General features: G+C 49.2%; 1 protein-coding gene across 1 annotated transcript in view; it reads left to right on the top strand.

Moving 5' to 3' along the window:
* LOC126547399 (tyrosine-protein phosphatase non-receptor type 1-like) overlaps positions 1-22,195 on the top strand; it is a 105,927-nt gene extending 83,732 nt beyond the window's left edge. Inside the window, exon 9 of the mRNA XM_050195385.3 lies at positions 14,179-22,195. Coding sequence (XP_050051342.1) covers positions 14,179-14,224 — 46 coding nt within the window. The 3' untranslated portion in view covers positions 14,225-22,195. The remainder of the gene's footprint in view (positions 1-14,178) is intronic.
* Positions 22,196-26,456: the final 4,261 nt, after the last annotated feature.

The following is a 26,456-nucleotide window of genomic DNA, read 5'->3' as shown; positions in this document are numbered from 1 at the left end:
GCCCGTTCCGATGAGGTATATATATCCAGGGTTCTTCTTGGAAAGATGCCCAAAAATATTTAAGAACGCGGGAGCCGACGTGGATACGTCTTGGATATGTTCTTGCGGCCCTACGGATTCCGAAAAATTGGACGTTGGCTACAGCTGACCAAGAGGATGCTTCAAATGATCCATGGTGTGAACGCGTGGCAGAAGGAGGATGAGAACAGAAAGGACCGACGCACTGAGAAATTAATGGAAAGGAAGCGTGCCGTCGCCTCTTTGAAGGACCTTGAGCTCAAAAAACAAAGTGTTGGCTGACGCCGAGATGCAGGTCTCCCTCATCCAAACCAAAATAAACTCTTTAAAGCAGCGAAACCCAACACTAAGATGTTGTGTACGGGCTGAGAGTATGTCAGGACAGTTGAGGTTGACTTCCCAGCTGCCGAGAGAGAATCTTAGTTGTGACAAAATTCAGGCCTCATACCGATGAGCTTGCTATCAGTTGATAGAAATAGCTTGTATTCAAAAATATTTACTTATGTATGCATCTCCTTTTGATTGGTATTTGAAAATGTTCGGCTCAATTTGGAATAGGTTTGATCATTTTTTTCGCTGTGCATTTTACTGACATCTTCCTTCTGTTTTCTTTTTAAATAAAATAGATATTACTCCTTATTCAAACTGGATTAAGTCATTTTTTGTTTCAACATGCTTACTAGAGAGTGACAGCATCGGGCAACATGGTGTAAGCCCGTCTTGATATAAAACAAAGTTCTGGCTCATTCAGGGAATTTTGCAAAGGTGCTCAGGGAAAACCTGGAAAACTCGGGGAATTTGGAAATGTTAACTTGGTAGACACCCTGAGAAATGGCATAGAGAAACGGCAAGGCCAGCTGAGCATGCACAACAGCAGCATCACTAATCACAGAGAATTGAAAAGACAAGATATCACATCTATCGTGACCGACCTAAAAAAGCAAATTCTTTTTCAAGTAAGCGCACCGTGGTTGTACTAGTGTAGTCGTCACCTAATAACCTGATGTCAACGCATGCTCTGCTGGCCTTGCTTGGACTATGCCATTTCTAATAAAGCTCAGTTGATAGTCCAGTCGTTGTGGTGTGAACATCTCGTCCCTTGTCGCTTGTGGCTGGTTTTTTCCGTCAACTATGTACCAACTGGCCCGGATGTCAACCCTTCTGGGAGTGTTAGCCAGCGCCACACCTCACGTCGTTGACGTCGGATGTGGAACATCCTTTTCTGTTTGTTTTCTGTGATTTGTTGGTTAGCTTCTTATGATATGACTAATAAAAATCGGGCCCTCGGTTTCCCTTCTTCTAGACACTATGCGTGTTACTTATCTACTAAAATTTTATGAATCACCAAATGAATTGTTTTTGAAAGTAGACACAGTCTATGGGCCTCCGTCGTCAACCAAGGTTAAAGGGCCCCTCACCAGGCCCCATTGCAAATTTTGGTTATACGCTGGAAGTTGTTACGTGTCCTCTAGGGAGCATTCTGCCGCAAAAATTATTTCGAAGCGGCTCATTAGTAGCAGAGATAGAAATACTTCAGTGCCGCGAACCCTTGATTTCAGCAGGCGGTATCCACTGCCAAGCGAGACACACTCTCCACTCGCCCCGTCTAGCCTCCGCAAGCGAAATTCCTTCCCTGCGTTCTCCCAACCGGACCTCCAGGATCGCGTGACGCATACGTCACGGGCGCCGGCTTCATTTCTTTTCTCCTCGCTTTTTCTTTTTCTTTTGTTTTCTTGCGGCGCTGTGCGCTTTCGGTGACGGCGTTGCGCGCGAGCTGCGTTTCGCGCAGCGCACGATTTTGCGCGCTGTGCACAAGGACACATGACTAGCGGTATAGTGCAGTGCTACACGAATGCTGAGGCAGAACAAGCAGATCGCAGAGCATGATCACGTGCTGGAACACGGTAGAAAATGTCATAGTTTCGGTACCTGCGCACATGACTGCACGACCGTGGGAACAAGCAGACGAAGCGGAAGTACATCTCTTGCTTCGGTGCGAAGTAAATCGAAAAAGCACGCAGACATTCCTTTTGTGTGTTTTATTATTTCTCTAAACTTCAATTCGTCAATTCAAGCAACATATCACACAAATAACAGATGTTGCCTTGAATAATTCTCGGAAGTCGCGTTTCACCACGAGCAATGTCACACTGCGGACACTAATACGTAGGCGCAGGGACACGAGTAAGTCACCGTCCGGCTTGTAGCGTGGTCGCCACGAGGGAAAGGGAAAACGGCGTTCGGATTGAAATTTCAGACCTTTCCACGACGCGTAGCAATGTATTTTGCAAACACGATTGTTAGTACTCATTGTATGCTCTGCGCTTGTCAGCTCAAAATGGCCAGACCTGGTGAGGGGCCTTTAAGCTAATATAGTAACGTTGTCCTCAACAACCGTTATAGCGTCATTTAGAAAAGACACAAGGGTGGTTTCTGCAGATCGCCAACGGGCATAAATCCATGTTGCAATGAGCTTTTGCGGAATGCTTGCTTAAAACAACTTCAAGAACTGACTAACGGAAAAAGCAATGACACCCTTTTGTGTAGTTCTCTATAATTTCCCACTGTCACTAGGCTTTTGCATCGGAGCTAAAACCGTGATTTCCCACAGTTCTGAAAACAGTTTTGGCTCTAAAGACTCCAAAGATAAGTTTAAAATGTCTGCAAGTCTCCAAAAACAAATATGCACACGCCTTTACGACGAAAGCTGCGACACTTATCATCATCATCATCAGCCTAGTTAAGCCCACTGCAGGGCAAAGGCCTCTCCCATACTTCTCCTACTACCCCGGTCATGTACTAATTGTGGCCATGTTGTCCCTGCAAACGTCTTAATGTCATCCGCCCACCTAACTTTCTGCCGCCCCCTGCTACGCTTCCCTTCCCTTGGAATCCAGTCCATAACCCTTAATGACCATCGGTTATCTTCCCTCCTCATTACATGTCCGGCCCATGCCCATTTCTTTTTCTTGATTTCAACTAAGATGTCATTTACCCGCGTTTGTTCCCTCACCCAATCTGTTCTTTTCTTATCCCTTAACGTTACACCCATCATTCTTCTTTCCATAGCTCGTTGCGTCGTCCTCAATTTCAGCAGAACCCTTTTCGTAAGCCTCCAGGTTTCTGCCCCATACGCGAGTACTGGTAACACACAGCTGTTATACACTTTCCTCTTGAGGGATAGTGGCAACCTGCTGTTCATGATTTGAGAATGCCTGCCAAACGCACCCCAGCCCATTCTTATTCTTCTGGTTATTTCAGTCTCATGATCCGGATCCGTGGTCCCTACCTGCCCTAAGTAGATGTATTCCCTTACCACTTCCAGTGCCTCGCTACCTATCGTAAACTGCTGTTCTCTTCCGAGACTGTTAAACATTACTTTAGTCTCCTGCAGATTAATTTTCAGACCCGCCCTTCGGCTTTGCCTCTCCAGGTCAGTGAGCATGCATTGCAATTGGTCTCCTGAGTTACTAAGCAAGACAATATCATCAGGGAATCGCAAGTTGCTAAGGTATTCTCCATCAACTTTTATCCCCAATTCTTCCCACTCCAGGTCTCTGAATACCTCCTGTAAACATGCTGTGAATAGCATTGGAGAGATCGTATCTCCCTGTCTGACGCCTTTCTTTATTGGGATTTTGTTGCTTTCTTTGTGGAGGACTACGGTGGCTGTGGAGCCGCTATAGATATCTTCCAGTATTTTTACATATGGCTCATCTACACCCCGATTCCGTAATGCCTTCATGACTGCTGAGGTTTCGACTGAATCAAACGCTTTTTCATAATCAATGAAGGCTATATATAAGGGTTGGTTATATTCCGCACATTTTTCTATTACCTGATTGATAGTGCGAATATGGTCTATTGTTGAGTAGCCTTTACGGAATCCTGCCTGGCCCTTTGGTTGACAGAAGTCTAAGGTGTTCCTGATTCTATTTGCGATTACCTTAGTAAATACTTTGTAGGCAACGGACATAAGCTGATCGGTCTATAAATTTTCAAGTCTTTGGCGTCCCCTTTCTTATGGATTAGGATTATGTTAGCGTTCTTCCAAGATTCCGGTACGTTCGAGGTCACGAGGCATTGTGTGTATAGGGTGGCCAGTCTTTCTAGGACAGTGTTCCCACCATCCTTCAACAAATCTGCGTTTACCTGATCCTCCCCAGCTGCCTTCCCCCTTTGCATAGCTCCCAAGGCGTTCTTTACCTCTTCCGGCGTTACTTGCTGGATTTCAAGTTCCTCTAGACTATTCTCTCTCACCTTATCGTCGTGGGTGTTACTGGTACTGTATAAATCTCTATAGAACTCCTCAGCCACTTGAACTATCTCATCCATATTAGTAACGATATTGCCGGCTTTGTCTCTTAACGCATACATCTGATTCTTGCCTATTCCTAGTTTCTTCTTCACTGCTTTTAGGCTTCCTCCGTTCCTGAGAGCCTGTTCAATTCTATCCATATTATAGTTCCTTATGTGAGCTGTCTTACGCTTGTTGATTAACTTCGAAAGTTCTGCCAGTTCTATTCTAGCTGTAGGGTTAGAGGCTTTCATACATTGGCGTTTCTTGATCAGATCTTTCGTCTCCTGCGATAGCTTACTGGTCTCCTGTCTAACGGCGTTACCACCGACTTCTATTGCGCACTCCTTAATGATGCCCATAAGATTGTCGTTCATTGCTTCAACACTAAGGTCCTCTTCCTGAGTTAAAGCCGAATACCTGTTCTGTAGCGTGATCCGGAATTCCTCTAGTTTCCCTCTTACCGCTAACTCATTGATTGGCTTCTTATGTACCAGTTTCTTCCGTTCCTTCCTCAAGTCAAGGCTAATTCGAGTTCTTACCATCCTATGGTCACTGCAGCGCACCTTGCCGAGCACGTCTACATCTTGTATGATGCCAGGGTTCGCGCAGAGTATGAAGTTGATTTCATTTCTAGTCTCACCGTTCGGGCTCCTCCACGTCCACTTTCGCCTATCCCGCTTGCGGAAGAAGGTATTCATTATCCGCATATTATTCTGTTCCGCAAACTCTACTATTAACTCTCCCCTGCTATTCCTAGTGCCTATGCCATATTCCCCCACTGCCTGGTCTGGAGCCTGCTTCTTGCCTACCTTGGCATTGAAGTCGCCCATCAGTATAGTGTATTTTGCTTTCGCTCTACCCATCGCCGATTCCACGTCTTCATAAAAGCTTTCGACTTCCTGGTCATCATGACTGGATGTAGGGGCGTAGACTTGTACTACCTTCAATTTGTACCTCTTATTAAGTTTCACAACAAGACCTGCCACCCTCTCGTTAATGCTATAGAATTCCTGTATGTTACCAGCTATATCCTTATTAATCGGGAATCCGACTCCTAGTTCTCGTCTCTCCGCTAAGCCCCGGTAGCACAGTACGTGCCCGATTTTTAGCACTGTATATGCTTCTTTTGTCCTCCTAACCTCACTGAGCACTGTTATATCCCATTTACTACCCTCTAATTCCTCCAATAACACTGCTAGACTCGCCTCACTAGATAACGTTCTAACGTTAAACGTTGCCAGGTTCAGATTCCAATGGCGGCCTGTCCGGAGCCAGGTATTCTTAGCACCCTCTGCTACGTCACAAATCTGACCGCCGCCGTGGTCAGTTGCTTCGCGGCTGCTGGAGACTGAGGGCCGGGGTTTGATTGTTGTATTCATATAGGAGGTTGTGGCCAAGTACTGCACCAGGGTGACCAATCCTGCTCTGGTGAGAGAGTGCGTTACCGGTTCTGGTCACCGGGATCAGGCCGCACTCCAGGCCTGTTTGTGCAATTTTCTCAACGCACGTTTTTTTTTTTTTTTATTTTCCGGTGGAGAATTGTGCGGCACCGGGATTTGAACCACGGTCCTCTTGCACGGGAGGCGTATACTCTACCGCCCCCGCAGGAGTTAATTTAAAAATTAAATTATGGGGTTTTACGTGCCAACACCACTTTCTGATTATGAGGCACGCCCTAGTGGAGGACTCCGGAAATTTCGGCCACCTGGGGTTCTTTGACGTGCTCTTAAATCTAAGTACACGGGTGTTTTCGCATTTCGCCCCCATCTAAATGCGGCCGCCGTGGCTGGGATTCGATCCCGCGACCTCGTGCTCAGCAGTCTAACACCATAGCCACTGAGCAACCACGGCTGGTCCCGCAGGACTTGTACGCCTCATTTAACCTAGAGTGGTGCCTTATTTGATCAGTCAAGGTGGACCAATCTGAGCTCGGTTATACCGCACGGATGGCACTCGGCTAGGGAACCTGGTATTTATGACCTGCACATGTGTGGCCATACATAATAGAGGGGATTGGTCTTTTTTTAATCAGGGTCCCCGTACAGTGATAAACTAAAAGAAAAGACATATTAAAAAAAAAAAAAGGAAAACAGGAAAGGAAGAGAACAGGTGATTTGAACTCGTGACCTTTGGATGTTGCCCGGAAAGATAGCTCAGTCGGTTGGTTCGTCAGGCCCCAGGTTACTTTGAAGCGCCATAGCTCCTGCTCCGAGCCTCATACTTACGTGGAAAGGGACTGATGTTGTCCGCGATGGTCGATTGATGTTGTCCGCGAAGGCATACTTTCTTGGAAAAATGGCCGCCCGTGGATAAGAGCGAACTCGAGCGGCTTTAGAGACTAGGAAAAGCTTGATTAGGTGCTAGGGGAGTGCGGCACGCTTAGCGTGGGAAGCTAGCCAGAGTAACTATCTCAAGGACTGCTGCTCACGAGGGCGAAATACCTTCGTGTAATTCTAATAACCCTAATAAGACTACTTTCGAAAAAAAAAAAAAAAAAGAACTGCCCAGGGGGCTGTACTACGAGTGCTATGACTGATAATTTTCTCTCTCTCTCTCTCTCTCTCTCTCTCTCTATATATATATATATATATATATATATATATATATATATATATATAATATATTCATCTCATCTATGGGATCGAATGCGAGCGCTGTTGCTTTGTCTCTGCGTGTAGTAGTTAAGAGAGCCAGTTTAAGGGAGGAGAAGAAGAAAGGAAGGGAAGGTTTCTGAAGCAAAATTGCAGCGCCGTGGTTTTAAAGCGCACCCGCGGTAGCGAAACGGAAGGCGATATAAGCGTGCGTGGCCATGATACGCACACGACAAACTGCCTTAAACTATCAAAGGATAAAGTTTTCGGCTTCAGTGACTGGCCCATCATAGCCTAAGTTGATTTTTCGCCATAAAATGTTAAATAACTGCATCACTAGCGGACAGTACAGCAGCGATCACATACGATGACGCCACCGTATTGGCGACTAAGTTTTCGCCCATAGAGGTATAATCGCACGTCACCGTCAAACCTCGTATTGATAATGATCAGAAGAAAAATAGTCGGCGAACATGATAGCAAAGAGCAATAGCATGAGAAGAGACAGATACACCACCTGAGCTCATAACGTCACCAATACGTGCATGGACAGATTTATAATCCTTCGCATACCAGAATTATTCTGGTCGCCTTGACAAGTTGCAATGCACGTTTTCGAAATACTTATCTTTAACCCGATGGTTAATGATATTTTCACTGCGCTCTAAGTTAATTGAACTGCTATATATACACTTCCTGGTCACGCCATGCTTTGTAACGGCAGTGGAACTTCAGCTTAATTAAAAGCATATGCCATCGTGATTCAAAAGAAAACCAGAAAGGATATCGCAGGCTTTTCTTCGCCGATTTAGCAATAGGTATATCAATGACATTCTTTACCGCACAAATGAAAAATTCCCTAGCGATGTTTACATCTGTCGCATGCTAAATTGAAGACGAGTCATAACCTTCGATACTTTTAAACATAACATTGTAAACAAATATAACATGGCGTCACACGTACAACTCTGATGGCGGTGCACGTCGTGATGGGCCGCCGTGTAGCGCATGCCAGGCGTGCTCCCCAGATGAAGTCCAAACGCCGTGTCACCGTGCGGTGGCAGAAGACCCCACAAGGAGGGCGTTTGCGATGCTATCGTCGGCTCAGTTTGTTCACGAGCATCATGTGCACAAACTTTGCACTGTTTCACGAAGTGTGCTACCTTGGCACTCAAACCTGACCACCAAACCGAGCCCTTGGCAATACTTCTGCAGCCTGAGATACCTTGGTGACCGTCGTGCAGTTTATGCAAGACTTCTTTCGCGAGGGACTGCGGAATAACCTGTCTCGTTCCTTTCATCAGCAGACCATCTAGCAGCGTAAGACGCTCTCGATCTTGCTAATACGGGGCAAGATTGCAGGGAACGTTGTTTCTTTGGCCAACCTATCTTGCACTGAGCTTTGCAGACCACGTCACTGACTTGACCTGCATTCCCTCTTGTCAGTAGGTTGTCTCCCGTTTTTAACATTGTCATCAGTGTCAAAGTTAACAGGAGTTAGGTCTAAAATGTTGCCGGCAGGAATAACAAGTTTGATTTTGTGCGCTTAGGACAAGAAAGAAAGAAATGAAACTAGGGAATCTGCCTTTGAATCAACGTGTGCCTACCAGAGATAGGGAATTCGCTACACCAACTAACATTGGGTACGTTACAATCACTAATACATAGCAGTTGATGTTTTAAAGCATTAAGAGCCGTTGCGAGTGACTTAACATGATCAGCAGGGCTTAAAGTCTAATTTCAATGAGGGGGGGGGGGGGGGGGTCATAGGGTGCCAACCAGTATAGCGCGCGCACTCACACACGCTTCACATATATATATATATATATATATATATATATATATATATATATATATATATATATATATATATATATATATATATATATGTATCGGGCCCTCGGTTTCCTTTCTTCTTGGCACTATGCATGTTATGAATCGCCAAATGAATTGTTTTTAAAAGTAGGCACAGTCTACTGGGCCCCCGTCGTCAACCAACGTTAAAGGGGTGGAGACATGAAAATTTTCGTTCATGCGTTCTTAAATTTAAGCGTTGCATACTGCTTCAGGAAGCACGATACACACCGCGGGATTCATATATGCCCGATAAATAATTTAATAATAGCATTATTATACCGAGCGATTTCGGTTTCTGGGCTCCGGGTAATGCTATGATGTCATAGGAGAGGAAACGCAATACGGCTTGGTCACGTGGGTCACAAAAATAGTGACGTAAAAATATGCTGCGTCGTCTGCTCGCACATACGCGTGCTCTGCCAGCAGAGGTAAACAACTGGCGATTCGAAGTGCATGTCGCGATTATTATAATTATTGCGAAGAGCGACAACAACGGTAAGAAAATGTTGCGGCTTGTGAGAGTCGGTGATTCATTCCGAAGCGCCGTAAGCTTTAGCTTTGAAGTGGACCGGAAAAGGCCTAGCGACGATATCGGCGGCGCCGAACGATCAGAGGCGGTGAGGCTGCCGTCGGTGCCAGAGTGACCACTCCTCGGTCGCTGATTGGCCGCTTCGACGTACGGCTGCCGCACAAATGTGTTCCGGGCCCGTCCTCTCTACGGCAAAGAAATCTCGTCGTTCGCAAGCAAAACCGCCGTCGCACGGGGGCCCGCGAACGGCAAACGGCGTGCGGCGAGTTTTCGTGCCGGTAACGTGGACGGGCCTTCACATTGAGAAAGGCCAAACGAACGAGAGACCGCTCCGAGCTGCCGAACTATGCGACTATGCGAGGAGAGAAGTGGGCAACACGAACGCCGCATATCCTGGTCCCTTTCGGAGGCCCGTCCGCACGGCAACTCGCCGCGCGCAGTTTGCCGTTCGCGGGCCGCCGTGCGTCGTTCGTGTTGTCCACTTCTCTCCTCCTGTGTCCGTGTCTGCACGCCTTACCCCTTCTTTGCATTAAGAAAGGATTTCTATATGTCTGTAGCTCGGTCATAGTGGAGGCTACGCTCGGTCGCTCGGCTCAGCAGCTTCCGTAATGGGCATTCCATCGCTACTTATCATTCGTCACGTTTTTGGGCTAGTGTGCTATGACGTCAATATTTTCGTTCCTCCGCTGTGACGTCATAACTGCCTCGCTAGCGATGTGTCTCGACCACGAGAGGAGCTTTTAATGACTTTTTGGAGCTGAATTAAAATTATTTTGAAATGTTTGCAGCGTCCAATATCTCGTTGTGGGTGTACTTGCATACGGAAGCAGCCTACAACATACTTTTATAGCCTCAAAATTTGGTGTCCCAACCCCTTTAAGTTAATGTAGTAACGTTGTAATGTATATATATATATATATATATATATATATATATATATATATGTGTGATGTGTGTGTGTGTCGCAAATAGAAGCACGTAATAAAAAAGGTAATGCTCCGCACAAGGCACTGCTGGTAATAAAATCACCTTCAGCGCTTGTCGAATGGGTGCTGCAATGCTGCAGTTGACCTGGGCCTTTCCTTAAAGAATGAAGGGGGGGGAGATGAGACCCTCCCCCTCACCTGGCAGCCCCTGCCTTTAAGCACTGATGGTCAGCAAAAAATCTGAGAAGGTACGCTAGAAGCAAAATAACAGCCTCCAACCACAGCATTGTTTTTTTTTCTTGACTGAATTTCAACCCAGACGCTTTCAGTACACATCAGTATCGGAGCGGTACACCACTACCACTACCAAAGCTACACCCGAAGCAGAGCAGGCTTGATCTGTACGAAAAATGACATAGTTTCGTGGAAAGTATTCGCTTCTACTGAAACGTTCATTAAGCCAAGTTTTAGTAACACAAATGACGTCATTATCGTCAGAGTTCATGCGCTTTTTCGAGGACTACGCACATTTTGGAATGAACTCTACAAATCATTTGCCCGAGTCCGGCGGCCTTCAGCGCTCAAAAAAAAAAAAAAAAAAGAAGAAAGAAACGGAAGACCCGAGAGATTGATCTTCGGGCTTCCCATACATTGACATCATTGAAATTCTCTAAACCCGCTTCCAAAACTGATGCATGAAAAGAGCTGTAACTGTCGTGTTTTGTCGGGAGCTATGTGCATTGCAGACTAATTTGGGACAAGATAATTTAATGCTGTCGTAATGTCCTCTGGAGTTGTTCTAGGACTTAACCGGGACACAAGAAACTCCTTACGCTTGCGGGCGCTGTCGTCCGTGGCCGTCAGTTTGCTGCTTAAACTTGCACTATTAGCACAAGTATGTGTCTATTTCTTTGATAAACAATGAAACGTTCATCCAGAAAGGCTGCACTGTCACGCAAGGCATCACTTGCCCCCGGCACGTGAAGGCGTCGTGGTTCACCGATGTTTGCAGAAACAGGCTCGGACGACACCTCACGTGCTCTCTCCATACTACTGAAGCGCCAAACAGACGACACAAGAAGAGACACGGACGAGCGCTTTCCGTGTCTCTTCTTGTGTCGTCTGTTTGGCGCTTTAGTACTTCAGTAACATGCACCAACTAGCCCAACAAAAAGTTCTGCTCTCTCCATACGACAGCACCAGTTCCACGATAGACGACGATTTGGTTTGCAGAGGCGCAGAAATCATATCCGCATAGGAACCATTCGACGTCGCCGATGAAGATGCCTTTTTGTAGTTTTTCAGCGTCGAAAAAGTGCGCAGCAACTCAATGCAATGAGCGAGATGCCTTTGCAGCACTTGATTATCACTCCTAACCTCACGCACTCAGATGAACCTTCTTCTACTTAAGATGCATATTCGTCTGTAACTTCACGAGACGCTCGTTAGAAAGGCGCCCGTAGATGTGCAGTTCTTGCAAGATCCACATCACGCAACTGCCAATGCGGCCGGAGTATTTTCAATGAGCGATGTAAACACCTCTGCATTTTGCCTCTTTCGCCGCAAGTAACCCTGACGCTTGAATGTGATGGTACCAGATTAAACATAAAAGTCATAGTCGCGCTCCCACAATATTCACACACTTGCAATGATAACTTTGTGCACAAGGGCTGCAACAGCTCAGGAATCGCTGCCTGCCGACGATAGGCTCGAAGCAGCTCAGGCGCGCGTATTGCGCGCGCGCCATCCTGCGCTGCAGTACGTGTTCCATGAGCCGTCGCGACGACGGTTTTATACACCGATCTATTGAAGTCATGCCAGAAATAGTAGAAGGAAACTTCTTTCACCAGATAACCAGGCTTTGCTGAGCACGAGGTCGCGGGATCGAATCCCGGCCACGGCGGCCGCATTTCGATGGGCGCGAAATGCGAAAACACCCGTGTACTTAGATTTAGGTGCACGTTAAAGAACCCCAGGTAGTCGAAATTTCCGGAGTCCCCCACTACGGCGTGCCTCATAATCAGAATGTGGTTTTGGCACGTAAAACCCCATAATTTAATTTAATTTTAATAACCAGGCTTTGTTACGCTGGTTGCGCTGAGGGCGTGCTTGTAGCAGTCGCCGTAGAATTGCTAAAGAACACTGGATGCCAAAAAAAGGACTTCTTGGGCAACTTGGTGCTTAGATTTCCTAGGTATACTTTGTGGCGCAAAATACATTTCTTGAAAAGGGACAGAAGAAAGGAAGACAGTGAAGCGTCAAATTGGCGCTTCACTGTCTTCCTTTCTTCTGTCCCTTTTTAAGAAATGTATTTTGCGCCACAAAGTATATCTAGGAAACACTGGATGCCGTAGCAGCGAAGCCCAGGAACGGGGGAAGGACACCAGGAGAAAAGTTGCCTTTGTATTTACAGTCGAGCGTCTCTACGAAGGAATGACCTGTATAATGAAGGAATATTCTGTCTCGGTCCTATTGTGAGCTGTGTGGCGCGCGACCTTTACCAAGAAGTGACCTGTATAACTAATGATTTCGGAGGCCCCAAGCACTCCATTATAAAGGCGTTTGACTGTACACGGCCTTATCCACAAGCTAAAGAAGAGAGCCGGCAAGGCGTCGCGATGGTTTGCTCAGCATCAAACAAGACTTATTCAATGTGCGGAGGGGTCAATAATGCCCAGAAAAGTGACCAGTGTGTAAAAAACAAATAAAAGAACCACAAAAAGGAATACACTATACCTGGCAGAAAGGGGTGATCTACTATATACCTTTATCATGCGGTCAACGATTCATTGGACAAACAGGCAGGGGTCTAGACTGCATGCAGCATCTTTAGAAGGCAACCTCGCCGGGCATCTCGCTTCACCAGCGCTATTGCCATTGCACCGTACAATTCCACATCAAGGTTTTAGAAAAAGTCAAGCTGACGCGCGAAATGTCAGCAGACATGACCGTAGACGGGATGCTATAAACGGGAGGAATTGATGGTGCGTCACCGCGCCATCGATTGTGCTAACGGAAAAAAGAAAGGCTACCTGCGCAAAACCAGTCTGTCAACTTAAGAAACGATCTACGGGCGTGTCACAAAGAAATGACACTGCAGTGGTTGCTTTGTGGCTATTTTATGTCTCGAAGCGAATTTTAGACGTTGATTAGCTGTCCAGCGGTGTGTCTTTGCCTGATGTCCATGTCAGTTTTTTTTTCTGCTAGAAACCTTCTTTGCAGTGTGCATCTAACGAGTCCAGACAAAGACCATTCTCAATTTCACTAATTGGTTATAAACGCAGAGGAGCTGTATACGTGTGTTAAATTTCAAAGAGAAATGACGAGCCGTTTCACTTAAGGAAATAGCTTGAATGCACTGGTCGATTGAGCGTTTTGAACGGCTCCAACGGCAGCTTTAAAATTTTCTACCGCGTCCTGACGACCCCTACAACTTGGAAGGCATGTTTCACCTGACGCAGGTATATGAATATCTCAGAGCTGACGTTACAGTCTTAGGATTACTACTTAAGTGGACATGTGCTGAGCACTGAACGGCTTCATTTCCCCAATTGCACCGTGTGACATATACAGTAGTCAAATAGGTTAATTTGTGAATTTTAATTGAGTAGGTTACGTCGTGCAACATTGCCCCCAGTACATATGATGTGTCGCCTTCTGACCAAGACTTATCAACAAGGACTGCGAGCAAGGCTCCCGCTCGAGAGCCGTCACGTCATTTGTTGTTTAACCTTCTAGTTTTCTTATTTGGTCGGTGTCTGTATTTTCACATAACTATGCTATGAGGATTCCCGACCAGATCAGGTTTCGAGAAACCCTTGATTTTATTATTTTAGAATTGCCTCGCAGAAACACCTGGCAGCATAAGGTGGACATGTAAGCGGACTATTTCCGAAGCGTCTCAGCGATATAGGTGTCGAACTGCTCGGTAATTTTTATTTTTCATTTTTTTTTCAGGTTACGGATCGCACCTCACCGTCTGTCGGAGAAGGACTTACCATGAAGTCTTGCAACAACAGAAAGCAGAGCAAGTTGGTGAAGAAGCAAAGTTTGAAAAGCAGGCGTAGGAAACACCGACAAGGGAAGGGACAACACAAACGGGGACTGTCAACGTAAAGGTCGTAGAATGGCGGATCAATGTATGCCACTCCGAGGAATTCATACATCAAAACGGTGAAGCTCTAAAAGCGAGTTCCCCGCTCTTCAGAAGTCCCATAGAAATCTGTTTTGCCGATGCCCGAGGTCTACCCAAGACTTTGCAAACGGTTAACTATATGCGGTGCGATATTCCTTCGCTGTATACCTGAGCCTTTTGAAATGCTTGCACTACGTCCAAGCTCATAGTACTTCTATATCCTCTGTTATATCCGACTCATGTTACTGCATAACTGCATACTGTACTCGCTCTACCGACGGCCGCGTCTGGCTGCTCGTTCCGACGGCTTGGTAGGGCTACGTTGCTAACATTTAAGGCAAATAGTTTTCTTAGACTCTCGCCCGTTTTCGTGGTCAGTGGCTGGCGGACGGGAGTTGGTTATTGGCGGTTAGACACTTCACCGCCGACTCAAGGAGCACGTGCTCTCGCGCAACCAAGTTGCGGGGCGCATCCGTTGCCAACAGTAGATAGATTAAAATGCCTTCGATGCGAGCGTAGTTCTCACGAACTTTTGAGTTCTACATGTGGCGTTCGCAACGGTAAAATACCTATTTTGTGAAGTTTCGTTAAACAACCAGGACTATTCCAGAGGTTGTGAAGATAGACAATGCGGCGTGACATTGCGAAGGTGGAACTTGGCTCCGTTGGAGACATGCCTTCGTAACATCGTTGTAGCGAATAGCTGGGCCTCTCAGCACGCTTTGCGGCGTCCCAAAGTTTAGATGGCTGTGGTGGAGGGCTCGGAAAGGATTGCCCGCCTCTTCTCCTGCCGCCCCCTCCCGGTGTGGCGGCTGCAGTAGAGGGCTCCAGCACCGCAACAGATAAGCTGATTATTGCTTCTGTTCTCTATACGGAATTACGAAGTGAAACAACAAACGCTACCTCAATGCCCTCACTGCAATATACGCCTTCAAGCGTATCATTATTTTTATAAAGTGATTAGCTTTCTAAAAGCGTTCGGCTATTCTCTTACTTTGACTGTCCTCGTCGATGGTTTCTGCTGAATTTTAACGCGATATCTTTAAAAGCCTCGTGTCGCAGAAAATCCGGTGCCGGCGTCGGCGGCGGCGGTGATGTGCGTATGAGAAAAGTCATCTCGAACCATGCATCCCGATCCACGCAGGCCCGCCCGCGTGGCGCAGAGGCGTTACTCAACTAATTGAATTTCTCGAAGTAAAATGCGTCAGAAAATTAGTAGAGTACGACTTACACACAACCTACAAAATCATAGCCTCTGATTGTAACTTACAAGCAAATAATTCTGTTACGCGGAATTTCAAACACAAGCCCCTTTTCCAGCTGTCGTTTGAGGTCTGTCTAATAGGAGCGGCGCCCCCCACTCGGTTCTTAGCAACACCATCCAGATGGGGTTGCAATGGAGTTACAAGGAAAAAAAAAGATCCAGAAAACTCGCATTCGTGCATATGGTTCGCCGCCAGCGTTTCCAGCAAAACGTTACGGTTACATAAGCTGCAGTTGCCGGGAAGCGTGAGAAGCAGTCAGGGATTTTTGATTGCTGTCGCTTTTAAGCGTCCTCTAATTTTTTTTTTCTTTGTGATAACTCATCACCGACGCCGGCGTCCGCGACATTACAATTGCTAGTAAGTACAGAGGGGCATGACGCTTGCGGAGGCGCCGGATGTGTGCGCGCATGCGCGAGTAAGAGCGGGTGCGAGAAAGGAAATGTGGGGGCTTTTGCTCTTTGTATGTATGACCCTGCCTAGGCACTTCGGAGGAGTTTCTTAGCGCCTGTTCTGTGCGTTTGTCCCTAGGCGTGCCGGCATTGCGGATCGGGGTCGAGTTTGTTTACGCTCCGACGCTGGCTGCCGGCGCGGTGAAACAGGTGATAACATCGCAGATGTTTCCGTGGGAATAGTAGGGACCGTGAAAGAGGCCGGTCCGCATATATTGAAAATCTAAAAGGCGGCAACCTTGGCAACCGCGGTTGAACGCGAGTGGCTCAAAGGGCGCCGGTGATGCTTCACGCCCCTGCGACCGCTATGAGAATACGCAGCGCCCCTCTAACGCGTTTTACGCTAACCTAACCTAACGTTAAGCTAACCTAATGAGGCCGAGACAAAAAGACAATAATGCTCACATCATAACTGTTGTGAGAATACGCCGCGCCACCCTGACGGCTTTTACGGTAACCTAGCGTATTGTAACGTTAACCTAACCTAACCTAACCCAACCTAAGCTAACGTTAACCTAGCCAAACGGAACATAACGTGGCCTATACGCAAGGACAATAATCCGCACGGCGTAACTGCTGTGAGAATACGTCGCGCCACCCTAATGCATTCTACGTTAACCTAACGTAACCTAAGCTAACGTAAACTTAACCTAAACCTAAGCTAACCTAGCCTAACGTGGACGAGACGCAAAGCCAATAATCCTCACGGCGCGACGTCAGGTAGTCGCGTCCAAGCGTGGTTGCTAAGACGCTGTGCTTTCATTTCACTCAAAGGGGATCACTCAAAAATGCTCCTGAAAAGTCCTGGATAGCAGGCCAGGCCTCTACTACAGCCCCTATTGCTCCCCCCGGAAAATCAGTGTTTTGTTTTCGCTTTTTTAACGTTGAAATGCCATAAGGCGCGACAAAGTTATAATCTGGCATGACTGACTCAACACCAGCACCGCACGCGCGAGAAAGTCTGTCCGGCCCACCTTTAGACACGGCGATGATCAAATGGGGGCGTCAGTGCGCACTGGTTTACCTCTTTCACGGCGCTGGCAGCCGGCGTCCCAGCGTAAACCAACTCGAACCTACACCGCAATGTCGGCACGCCTAGGCACAAACGCATACAACACGCGTAAAGAAACTTCTCCACCGTAGTGCCTAGGCAGAGTCGGAGATCCAAAGGAGCAAAGGCCCCCAAATTTTCTTTCTCGCACACGCGCCTGCGCAGAAACGTCGAGCGGCTCGAGAAACGTCCCGCCCTGCTGTACTTACTAGCAATTGTAGAAATGCTGTCGGGCTGCGCGTTCTCGCTCATGCCCTGGTTAGAATGTACCCTGGTCATATGGCCGCTTCGGGGTTCCGACGCAGGTTGCGTCGCTGGATGTTCTTTGATTGAACACCGTTTTTCGTGCTAGCATGCCAGGCATTGCATGAGGGCAGAGGGCGACGTGTCGCTTTCGCACTTGTAAGTGCGTGTTATCCGCGCATTCCTTGTCCGTGCAAGTTCTTCCCTGCATTCTAACCATGCCTTGGTAAGGCCAAATCAAAACTCGCTCGCTTGCCCGCGAGATGACACCCATGCTGCTGTACGCCACTTAGGTACTTTGACGCATGTTGCTTCACTGGCAGTTCTTTGATTGACATCTACGCTGCCGGACGCCGCTTCGGGCTGACGGAGATTGTATTGCTGGCAGTTCTTTGATTGACATCCACGCTGCCGGACGCCGCTGCGGGACTCTAATACAGGTTGCGTCGCTGGCTGTTCTTTGGTTGGCATCCACTCTCTCGCACGCCACTTCGGGGCTCTCACGCAGGCTGCGTCGCTGGCTGTTCTTTGATTGGCATACACTCTCTCGCACGCCACTTCGGGGCTCTTACGCAGGCTGCGTCGCTGGCTGTTCTTTGATTGACATCCACTTTCTCGCACGCCACTTCGGGGCTCTCACGCAGGTTGCATCGCTGGCTGTTCTTTGACACCCACGCTGCCGCACGCCGCCTCGGGACTCTGACGCAGGTTGCATCGGTGGCTGTTCTTTGACTGACATCCACGCTGCCGGTTCGGGACTCTAATGCAGATTGCGTCGCTGGCTGTTCCTTGATTTACATCCACGCTGCCCCTTCGGGGTTCCGACGCAGGTAGCGTCGCTGGCTGTTCTTTGATTGACATCCACGCTGCCGGACGCCGCTTCGGGACTTTGACGCAGGTTGCATTGCTGGCAGTTCTTTGATTGACATCCACGCTGCCGGACGCCGCTGCGGTACTCTGACGCGGGTTGCATTGCTGGTAGTTCTTTGATTGACATCCACGCTGCCTCACGCCACTTCGGGACTCTGACGCAGGTTGCATCGGTGGCTGTTCTTTGACTTACAACCACGCTGGCGCTTTGGGACTCTAATGCAGGTTGCGTCGCTGGCTGTTCTTTGATTGACATCCACTCTCTCGCACACCACTTCGGGGCTCTCATACAGGTTGCGTCACTGGCTGTACTTTGACACCCACGCTACTGCACGCCGCCTCGGGACTGTGACGTAGGTGCCGTCACTTGCTGTTCTTTGATTGACATCCACGCTGCCGCACGCCGCCTCGGGACTGTGACGTAGGTGGCGTCGCTTGCTATTCTTTGATTGACATCCACGCTGCCGCACGCCGCCTCGGGATTCTGACGTAGGTTGCATCGGTGGCTGTTCATTGACATCCACGCTGCCGGTTCGGGATTCTAACGCAGATTGCGTCGCTGGCTGTACGTTGATTTACATCCACGCTGCCCCTTCGGGGCTCTGACGTAGGTTGCGTCGCTGGCTGTTTGATTGATATCCACGCTGCCGCAGGTCTCGGCGCTGGCTGTTTGAGTGATATCCACGCTGCCGCTTCAGGGCTCTGACGCAGGTCTCGGCGCTGGCTGTTCTTTGATTGACATCGACGATGCCGAACGCCGCCTCGGAACTGTATCGTAGGTGGCGTCGCTTGCTGTTCTTTGATTGACATCCACGCTGATGCACGTCACTTCGGGACTCTTACGAAGGTTGCGTCGCTGGCTGTTCTTTGACTGACATCCACGCTGCTGCACGCCACTGCGTGATTGAAGGAGGTTGCGTCGCAGGCTGTTCTTTGATTGACATCCACGCTGCCGCACGCCGCTTCGGGACTCTGACGCAAGTTGCGCCGCTGGCTGTTCTTTAATTCACATCTACGGTGCTGCACGCTACTTCGTGACTCTGACGCAGGTTGCGTCGCTGGCTGTTCTTTGATTGACATCTATGGAGCTGCACGCCACTTCAGGACTCTGACGGATGTTGCGTCGCTGGTTCTCTGATTGACATCCACGCTGCCGCATGCCGCTTGGGTACTCTGACGCAGGTTGCGCCGCTGGGTGTTCTTTAATTGACATCTACGGTGCTGCACGCCGCTTCGGGACTCTGACACAAGTTGCGCCGCTGGCTGTTCTTTAATTGACATCTATGGAGCTGCACGCCACTTCAGGACTCTGACGGATGTTGCGTCGCTGGTTCTCTGATTGACATCCACGCTGCCGCATGCCGCTTGGGTACTCTGACGCAGGTTGCGCCGCTGGGTGTTCTTTAATTGACATCTACGGTGCTGCACGCCGCTTCGGGACTCTGACGCAGGTTGCGCCGCTGGCTGTTCTTTAATTGACATCTACGGTGCTGCACGCTACTTCGTGACTCTGACGCAGGTTGCGTCGCTGGCTGTTCTTTGATTGACATCTATGGAGCTGCACGCCACTTCAGGACTCTGACGGATGTTGCGTCGCTGGTTCTCTGATTGACATCCACGCTGCCGCATGCCGCTTGGGTACTCTGACGCAGGTTGCGCCGCTGGGTGTTCTTTAATTGACATCTACGGTGCTGCACGCCGCTTCGGGACTCTGACACAAGTTGCGCCGCTGGCTGTTCTTTAATTCACATCTACGGTGCTGCACGCTACTTCGTGACTCTGACGCAGGTTGCGTCGCTGGCTGTTCTTTGATTGACATCTATGGAGCTGCACGCCACTTCAGGACTCTGACGGATGTTGCGTCGCTGGTTCTCTGATTGACATCCACGCTGCCGCATGCCGCTTGGGTACTCTGACGCAGGTTGCGCCGCTGGGTGTTCTTTAATTGACATCTACGGTGCTGCACGCCGCTTCGGGACTCTGACACAAGTTGCGCCGCTGGCTGTTCTTTAATTGACATCTATGGAGCTGCACGCCACTTCAGGACTCTGACGGATGTTGCGTCGCTGGTTCTCTGATTGACATCCACGCTGCCGCATGCCGCTTGGGTACTCTGACGCAGGTTGCGCCGCTGGGTGTTCTTTAATTGACATCTACGGTGCTGCACGCCGCTTCGGGACTCTGACACAAGTTGCGCCGCTGGCTGTTCTTTAATTGACATCTATGGAGCTGCACGCCACTTCAGGACTCTGACGGATGTTGCGTCGCTGGTTCTCTGATTGACATCTACGGTGCTGCACGCCGCTTCGGGACTCTGACGCAGGTTGCGCCGCTGGCTGTTCTTTAATTGACATCCATGCTGCCGGACGCCGCTTCGGGACTCTGACGCAGGTTGCGCCGCTGGCTGTTCTTTAATTGACATCTACGGTGCTGCACGCCACTTTGTGGCTGACGCAGGTTGCGTCGCTGGTTGTTATTTGATTGACATCCATGCTGCCGGATGCCGCTTCGGGACTCTGAAGGCACGTTCACACCGAAGGCGGAGCGGTCAAGCGGACAAGCGGATCCGACCAAACGGCCGTGGATTTTCCGCTTTGCGGAATATACGCGGCCGCTTGGCCGGATCGCGCACGGACCGATTTTTTCCGCGCGGACAAATTGGCCGCTTTGGCCGCAGCCAATCCGACCCGACACGGCGGAAGCGCTGGTGAACGAATGTAAACAAATGTCTATCTCTGGGTTTTTCGCTTCTGTTCTTGAAAAGCGTCAAAACGGCAAGTTGGTCCAGTTGGTTGGGGTTATAGTAAGGTTTGTTACAGCGCAACACAAGACAAGGACAAAAGAAGGTATAAAACGACGACACGGCGCCGTGTCGTCGCTTTTTACCTTCTTTTGTCCTTGTCTTGTGTTGCGCTGTAACAAATCTTGAAAAGCGACTATACAAGTGGCGAGTAAAATGCCAACAATCTCGTCTTCTTCGTCTGAACTTATCATTTTGCAGAAGTAGATAGCGGGCGGGAGCGCGCCAAACCACGAAGAAAAAAAAATATCGAAAGTGCGCGTGCAAACCCGAAGTGCCGCAAGATGGCGGCACGTCCCTGAAATTGCTAACGATATTGCGAGATGCCCCGCCTTCCCGGCGGCGCGGACAGCCAGACAACGCGGCTCGTCTGAACAGGCGCGGGCGCTCGCCGCCTCGCCGCTTTGAAAATCCGCTTGTCCGCTTAGACGCTCCGCTTTCGGTGTGAATGTGCCTTGACGCAGGTTGCATTGCTGGCAGTTCTTTGATTGACATCCACGCGGCCGCACGCCGTTTCGGAACTCTGACGCAGGTTGCGCCGCTGGATGTTCTTTAATTGACATCTACGGTGCTGCACGCCACTTCGTGACTTAGACGCAGGTTGCGTCGCTGGCTGTTCTTTGATTGACATCCACGCTGCCGCACGCCGCTTCGGGACTCTGACGCAGGTTGCGCCGCTGGCTGTTCTTTAATTGACATCTATGGAGCTGCACGCCACTTCAGGACTCTGACGCATGTTGTGTGGCTGGCAGTTCTTTGATTGACATCCACGCGGCCGAACGCCGCTTCGGGACTTTGACGCAGGTTGCGTCGCTGGCGGTTCTTCGACTGACATCACGCCACCGCTCGCCGCCGCCTCCGCGCGAGAACAATTGTGGAACTTCCCCTGACAGAATCGCTTTAAAGCTATCTGCGCTTGCACTAGGCAGCGCGGCGTAAACCCGCCACTCATAGACACACTTGACAGATGACAGTTTGGGCATGACAGTTCTTGACCGTTTCATACGCGGACATGTGAAAAAACGTCTCTGTGTTTTGAACGCCTGCCTTTTCAAACTTTGAATCACGAAGTCACCGTTTACGTTGTTCTTCCATGAAACCGCAGCTGACTTGTATTTTCCTTTGTACAATATTTAATAATAAAAAAAGGCAGCACGCGTCTCTGGCCGCTTGCGTTTCCTGAAACTGGCGGCGCTTTACTGCGGGAGGAGGCAGCGCGTCTGATGCCGCATGGAACGCACTGCCGTCGTATATTAGCCATCACCGCTTTGGCCTGTCTCGAACATCGCGTTTTAATTCTGGAAAAAAGGCGTGCTTTGTGAATAGATACAAAAGTGTATGTCGCATAGAACGCATTTCAGCCATTACGCTGCGCGAAATGGACGCGCCCTGCACTGAAACCGACGAGGCTGCGGCACCTCGCAGCAGCGGGACTTTCGCCGCATAATCCGAGCGATTACACTGCGTGGACGCAGGGACCACATAATCGACCCCTCTTGGAGTTCATTAGATCAGCAAATCTTTTTTCATTCATTTAATCATCCCTATTCACCCGTATCCCATATTCCTGTATGCCCTGAGGCATTTACTCTCGGATAAAAAAAAAAAAAAAAGTGGACGTGCCGGCGAAATGAATGCGCCGGTAGACGCCACGCCGAAATTGCGTGGAGTATGTGGTCCGTGTGGTTGCCCCTTGCGCTCTAGTTGTTGCTGATCAATGTGGAGTGGTCATCATCGAGTCGTTAGCTCAGAATATTTTATTTTTTAAAGCGCGCTTAGAATTAGATAAGGCACAGCGCCACCGTTGGCATGCAGTCTAAGCCGGTTAGCTACTGGTTACAGATGGCTGGCATCCTGCTGCTGATACCTGCTGGGTATGAAGCCCCTAATTTGACAGGCGCAAACAGCCTTGCGCATCCGCCCAGCCAACCGGCACTTCGCGCGCCTACTCCCCTGTTTATTTTGCAAAAAACGAGCCCGCACAAAAGCCACCCTCGGACGGAGTCAGCGACTACCTGCGCTGCCCGCTGGGACAGATGGCGCTGGCACCCAATGAGGAACGCATAAAGACCGGGAGACACCTCACGGGAGCCATAGTGCACAACGGCACAGTTGGCATTCAGTCTAACCCGTTTATCTACTGGTTACAGATGTCTGGCATCCTGCTGCTGATACTTGCTGAGTATGAAGCCCCTAATCTGCCAGGCGCAAACAGCTTTTCGCATCCGCCCAGCCAATCGGGATTTCCCGCACCTGGGGCCCTATAACGTAAAAATATTCCAATCTGTTTTTATTCCAATCTCCTGACGTCAAAACCACTAACGCAAGCATCGGGCGTGACCCACACGTTGTGTGAACAGCCCAATCAAGCCTTCTCCTTATTTATAGGAGGTGACTTTTGTTTGCGTTCAAAACGAATAACATTGCCTACATTGAGCGCCTTTTCTCATATAATTGGCTGAGAAGAAGCGAGGAGCCCACCCAAGTGGAGCGGGATTCTATGGGACCGTGCCAGCGCAATGAAAATCGATAACCGGACGGGGACGGTGGTGCCGGCGTCTGCGATTGGTCCGCTTCCCCTTACTAGATTGTGGTAGCTAGTCGAAAATCACGGCGGCGGGCAACGGAAGGTGAAGGATGCATCTATAACGGATCCTCAGCAATGAAGAGTTGGCAGAGCGATGTCGCATGCGTGCCGAAAGGGCTCGATGACGTTATACTGCCACGCAAAAAGCTTTATTATACGCAAATAAACCCATGCTATCCGGCAGGAGTGACTACACTATTACGCAATATTACACCCTTTTGCCACACAACAATAATCGTCATCTGTCTTGTTCGCATTTCCTTTTTTTAAGGTGGCGAGCCCGGTACTTCTAAGTCATGAACGGCGTGCACGTTATCAGCATGACAGAGCATTCTCGACAGGAAAGTAGCGAGCGCAGCGTTTTCAAGGAAGGAAACGCAAGCAAGGCAGATGACAATTATCGTTGCGTGGCAGAGATACACCCCAAAGGGTGTACCTTTGCCTAAGAGTGTATACTCTTAAGCAAATGTACACCCTTTGTGGTCTATATTTGCCCCACAACAATAATAGTCATCTGTCTTGCTTGCGTTTCCTTCCTTGAAAACGCTGCGCTCGCTACTTTCCTGTCGAGAATACTATGTCATGCTGATAACGCGCATGCCGTTCGTTACTGGGAAGGACTGGGCTCGCCGCGTTAAAGAAATTAAATGCGGACAAGACAGATGACGATTATTGTTGTGTGCCAAAAGGGTGTAATTTTGCTTAAGAGTGTATCCAGAGCCTGAGCGATCGGCAGCAGCCACTTTTATTGTTTTCCGAACGGGCAGTCTGCGGCGATTCAGAAAAAAAAAAATTCAGTTTTGTTCGGCAAATGCCCCACGGAGCCTGGGGCTACGCCCGAGAAACACCCAAAGGCAAACACCTTTGGGAAGACTCGCAAGACCAAAGGCTTGAACTGATCGCGAATCCCGCCGATCCTACACGCATAGGGAACAGCGTGAGTGTCGACACGCTACCAGACCTCGCGTTCGTTTCGAATGTAACCACAGCGCACTGACAAAATACGCAAGAATATTTAGGAAGTGACCACATGCTGATCGAGATGACGATAGGCACGGGCCCGAGCGGTCGTTTGACCAACCCTGTAAACAAAGGCCGTAAACTCAAACTTGTGAAGTGGGACACGTTCCGCAAGAAACGAGAAGAAGCGGGGCGAGGCGACGAGCCGATTACGGACATAGACGAGTGGACCGAGACGCTCAGAAGGGATGTAGACGCGGCAACGAGCGAAGTTCCGCCCAGGCGAACCTCGAAATAATTGACAGCAGGCTGCTACACATGTGGGAAGCAAAGCGAGCACTTCTAAAGAGATGGAAATGCCAAAGACATAATAAGGCTTTGCGCAAACGCATAGCACAATTAGACAGAGAGATCGAAGAACACGCACTCCAGGTATCCAGGGCACAGTGGGAAGACACGTGCAACGGCCTCGAGAGGCAGATGGCCGGGGCGAGCGCTTGGCGCCTTTTTCGACACCTATTAGATCCGGAGGAGACTAGGGCCGCTCAAGGCCACAAGACTCGTAGACTAGTACGAGATTACATAGGTGATAACTTCTTCGACGCAATACGTGATCGTTACTTTAAGAAGGCCGAAAGCGTCCAACATGCCGAATACGACGGCGCCGCAAACGACAAATTGGACGCGGAATTTAGCGAAGCAGGAATTCGGATAGCCCTGTTCGAACTAAGCATGCTAAACACCCGATCGGCGCCCGGCCCGGACCGGGTTACCAACAAGACTCCCTAACCTAGACGACGAGTCGATCTCCCTCCTCGCGACCTACGTCAACGAGTGCTGGCGAGGGGGCTCCCTTCCCGAAGCGTGGAAACGGGCCCGCGTTATCATGATTCCAAAACCCGGGAAGCAAGTTACGCTCGATAATGTAAGACCGATTTCGCTTACGTCTTGTGTCGGCAAAGCCATGGAACACGCAGTTCTCACCCACGTGACCGACTTTCTCGAAGACCGTGACGCGTTGCCGCACACCATGCAAGGATTCCGCCGCAATCTCTCCTCACAGGACGTATTGCTTCAGCTTAAACACCAGATCGTAGACGACACTACCAGCTCCACTAAGGCAATCCTCGGCCTAGATATTAAAAAGGCCTTTGACAACGTTAAACACGAAGCAATCTTAAAAACAATTAGAACATTAGGACTAGGCCAAAGAACGTATAATTACGTTAGAGATTTCCTCGCGTGCAGGCGTGCATGCATCGTCGTTGGCGACGAGGAATCGCCGGAATTTGAGACGGGTCCGTCCGGCACGCTGCAAGGATCCGTCATATCACCCTTACTCTTCAATTTAGTTCTACTCGGTCTACCCGAGAAATTAACAGAAGTAGAAGGATTGCATCACAGTCTATACGCGGATGACATCACCCTATATGGGTTCCCGGGGGAGGATGCGACGGTCACGTCGAGCGAACGCTACAGGCAGGAGTAGATGCGGTCCAGAAATACTTGCGTGGAACGGGCCTCGAGTGCTCCGCTGCCAAGTCCGAACTGTTAATCTACAAACCCACAAGGAGAGGTCGTAAAACCCTGCGCGACGAAGAACGGGAATACTCCAAAATACGTATTATATTGGCAGATGGTACTCCCGTACCGTACGTAGACAAAATTAGAATCCTGGGGTTACAGCTGCAGGCAAATGGCCATAACGGAGAGACGGTGCGAAGACTTCGTCGTTCGGTAGATGACACGATCCGACTCTTACGTCGCATCACGAATAGACGCAATGGTATGCATGAAGACTGCGCGATCCGTCTCGTGCAGGCGTACGCGATAAGCCGCATAACGTATGTTGCCCCCTAACTTAAGTGGATAGGG

Source organism: Dermacentor andersoni, chromosome 1 (genome assembly GCF_023375885.2).
Source record: "Dermacentor andersoni chromosome 1, qqDerAnde1_hic_scaffold, whole genome shotgun sequence".
NCBI lineage: Eukaryota > Metazoa > Arthropoda > Arachnida > Ixodida > Ixodidae > Dermacentor > Dermacentor andersoni.
The sequence above is the reverse complement of the archived record's forward strand: the minus strand, read 5'-3'. Positions and strand labels throughout refer to the sequence as shown.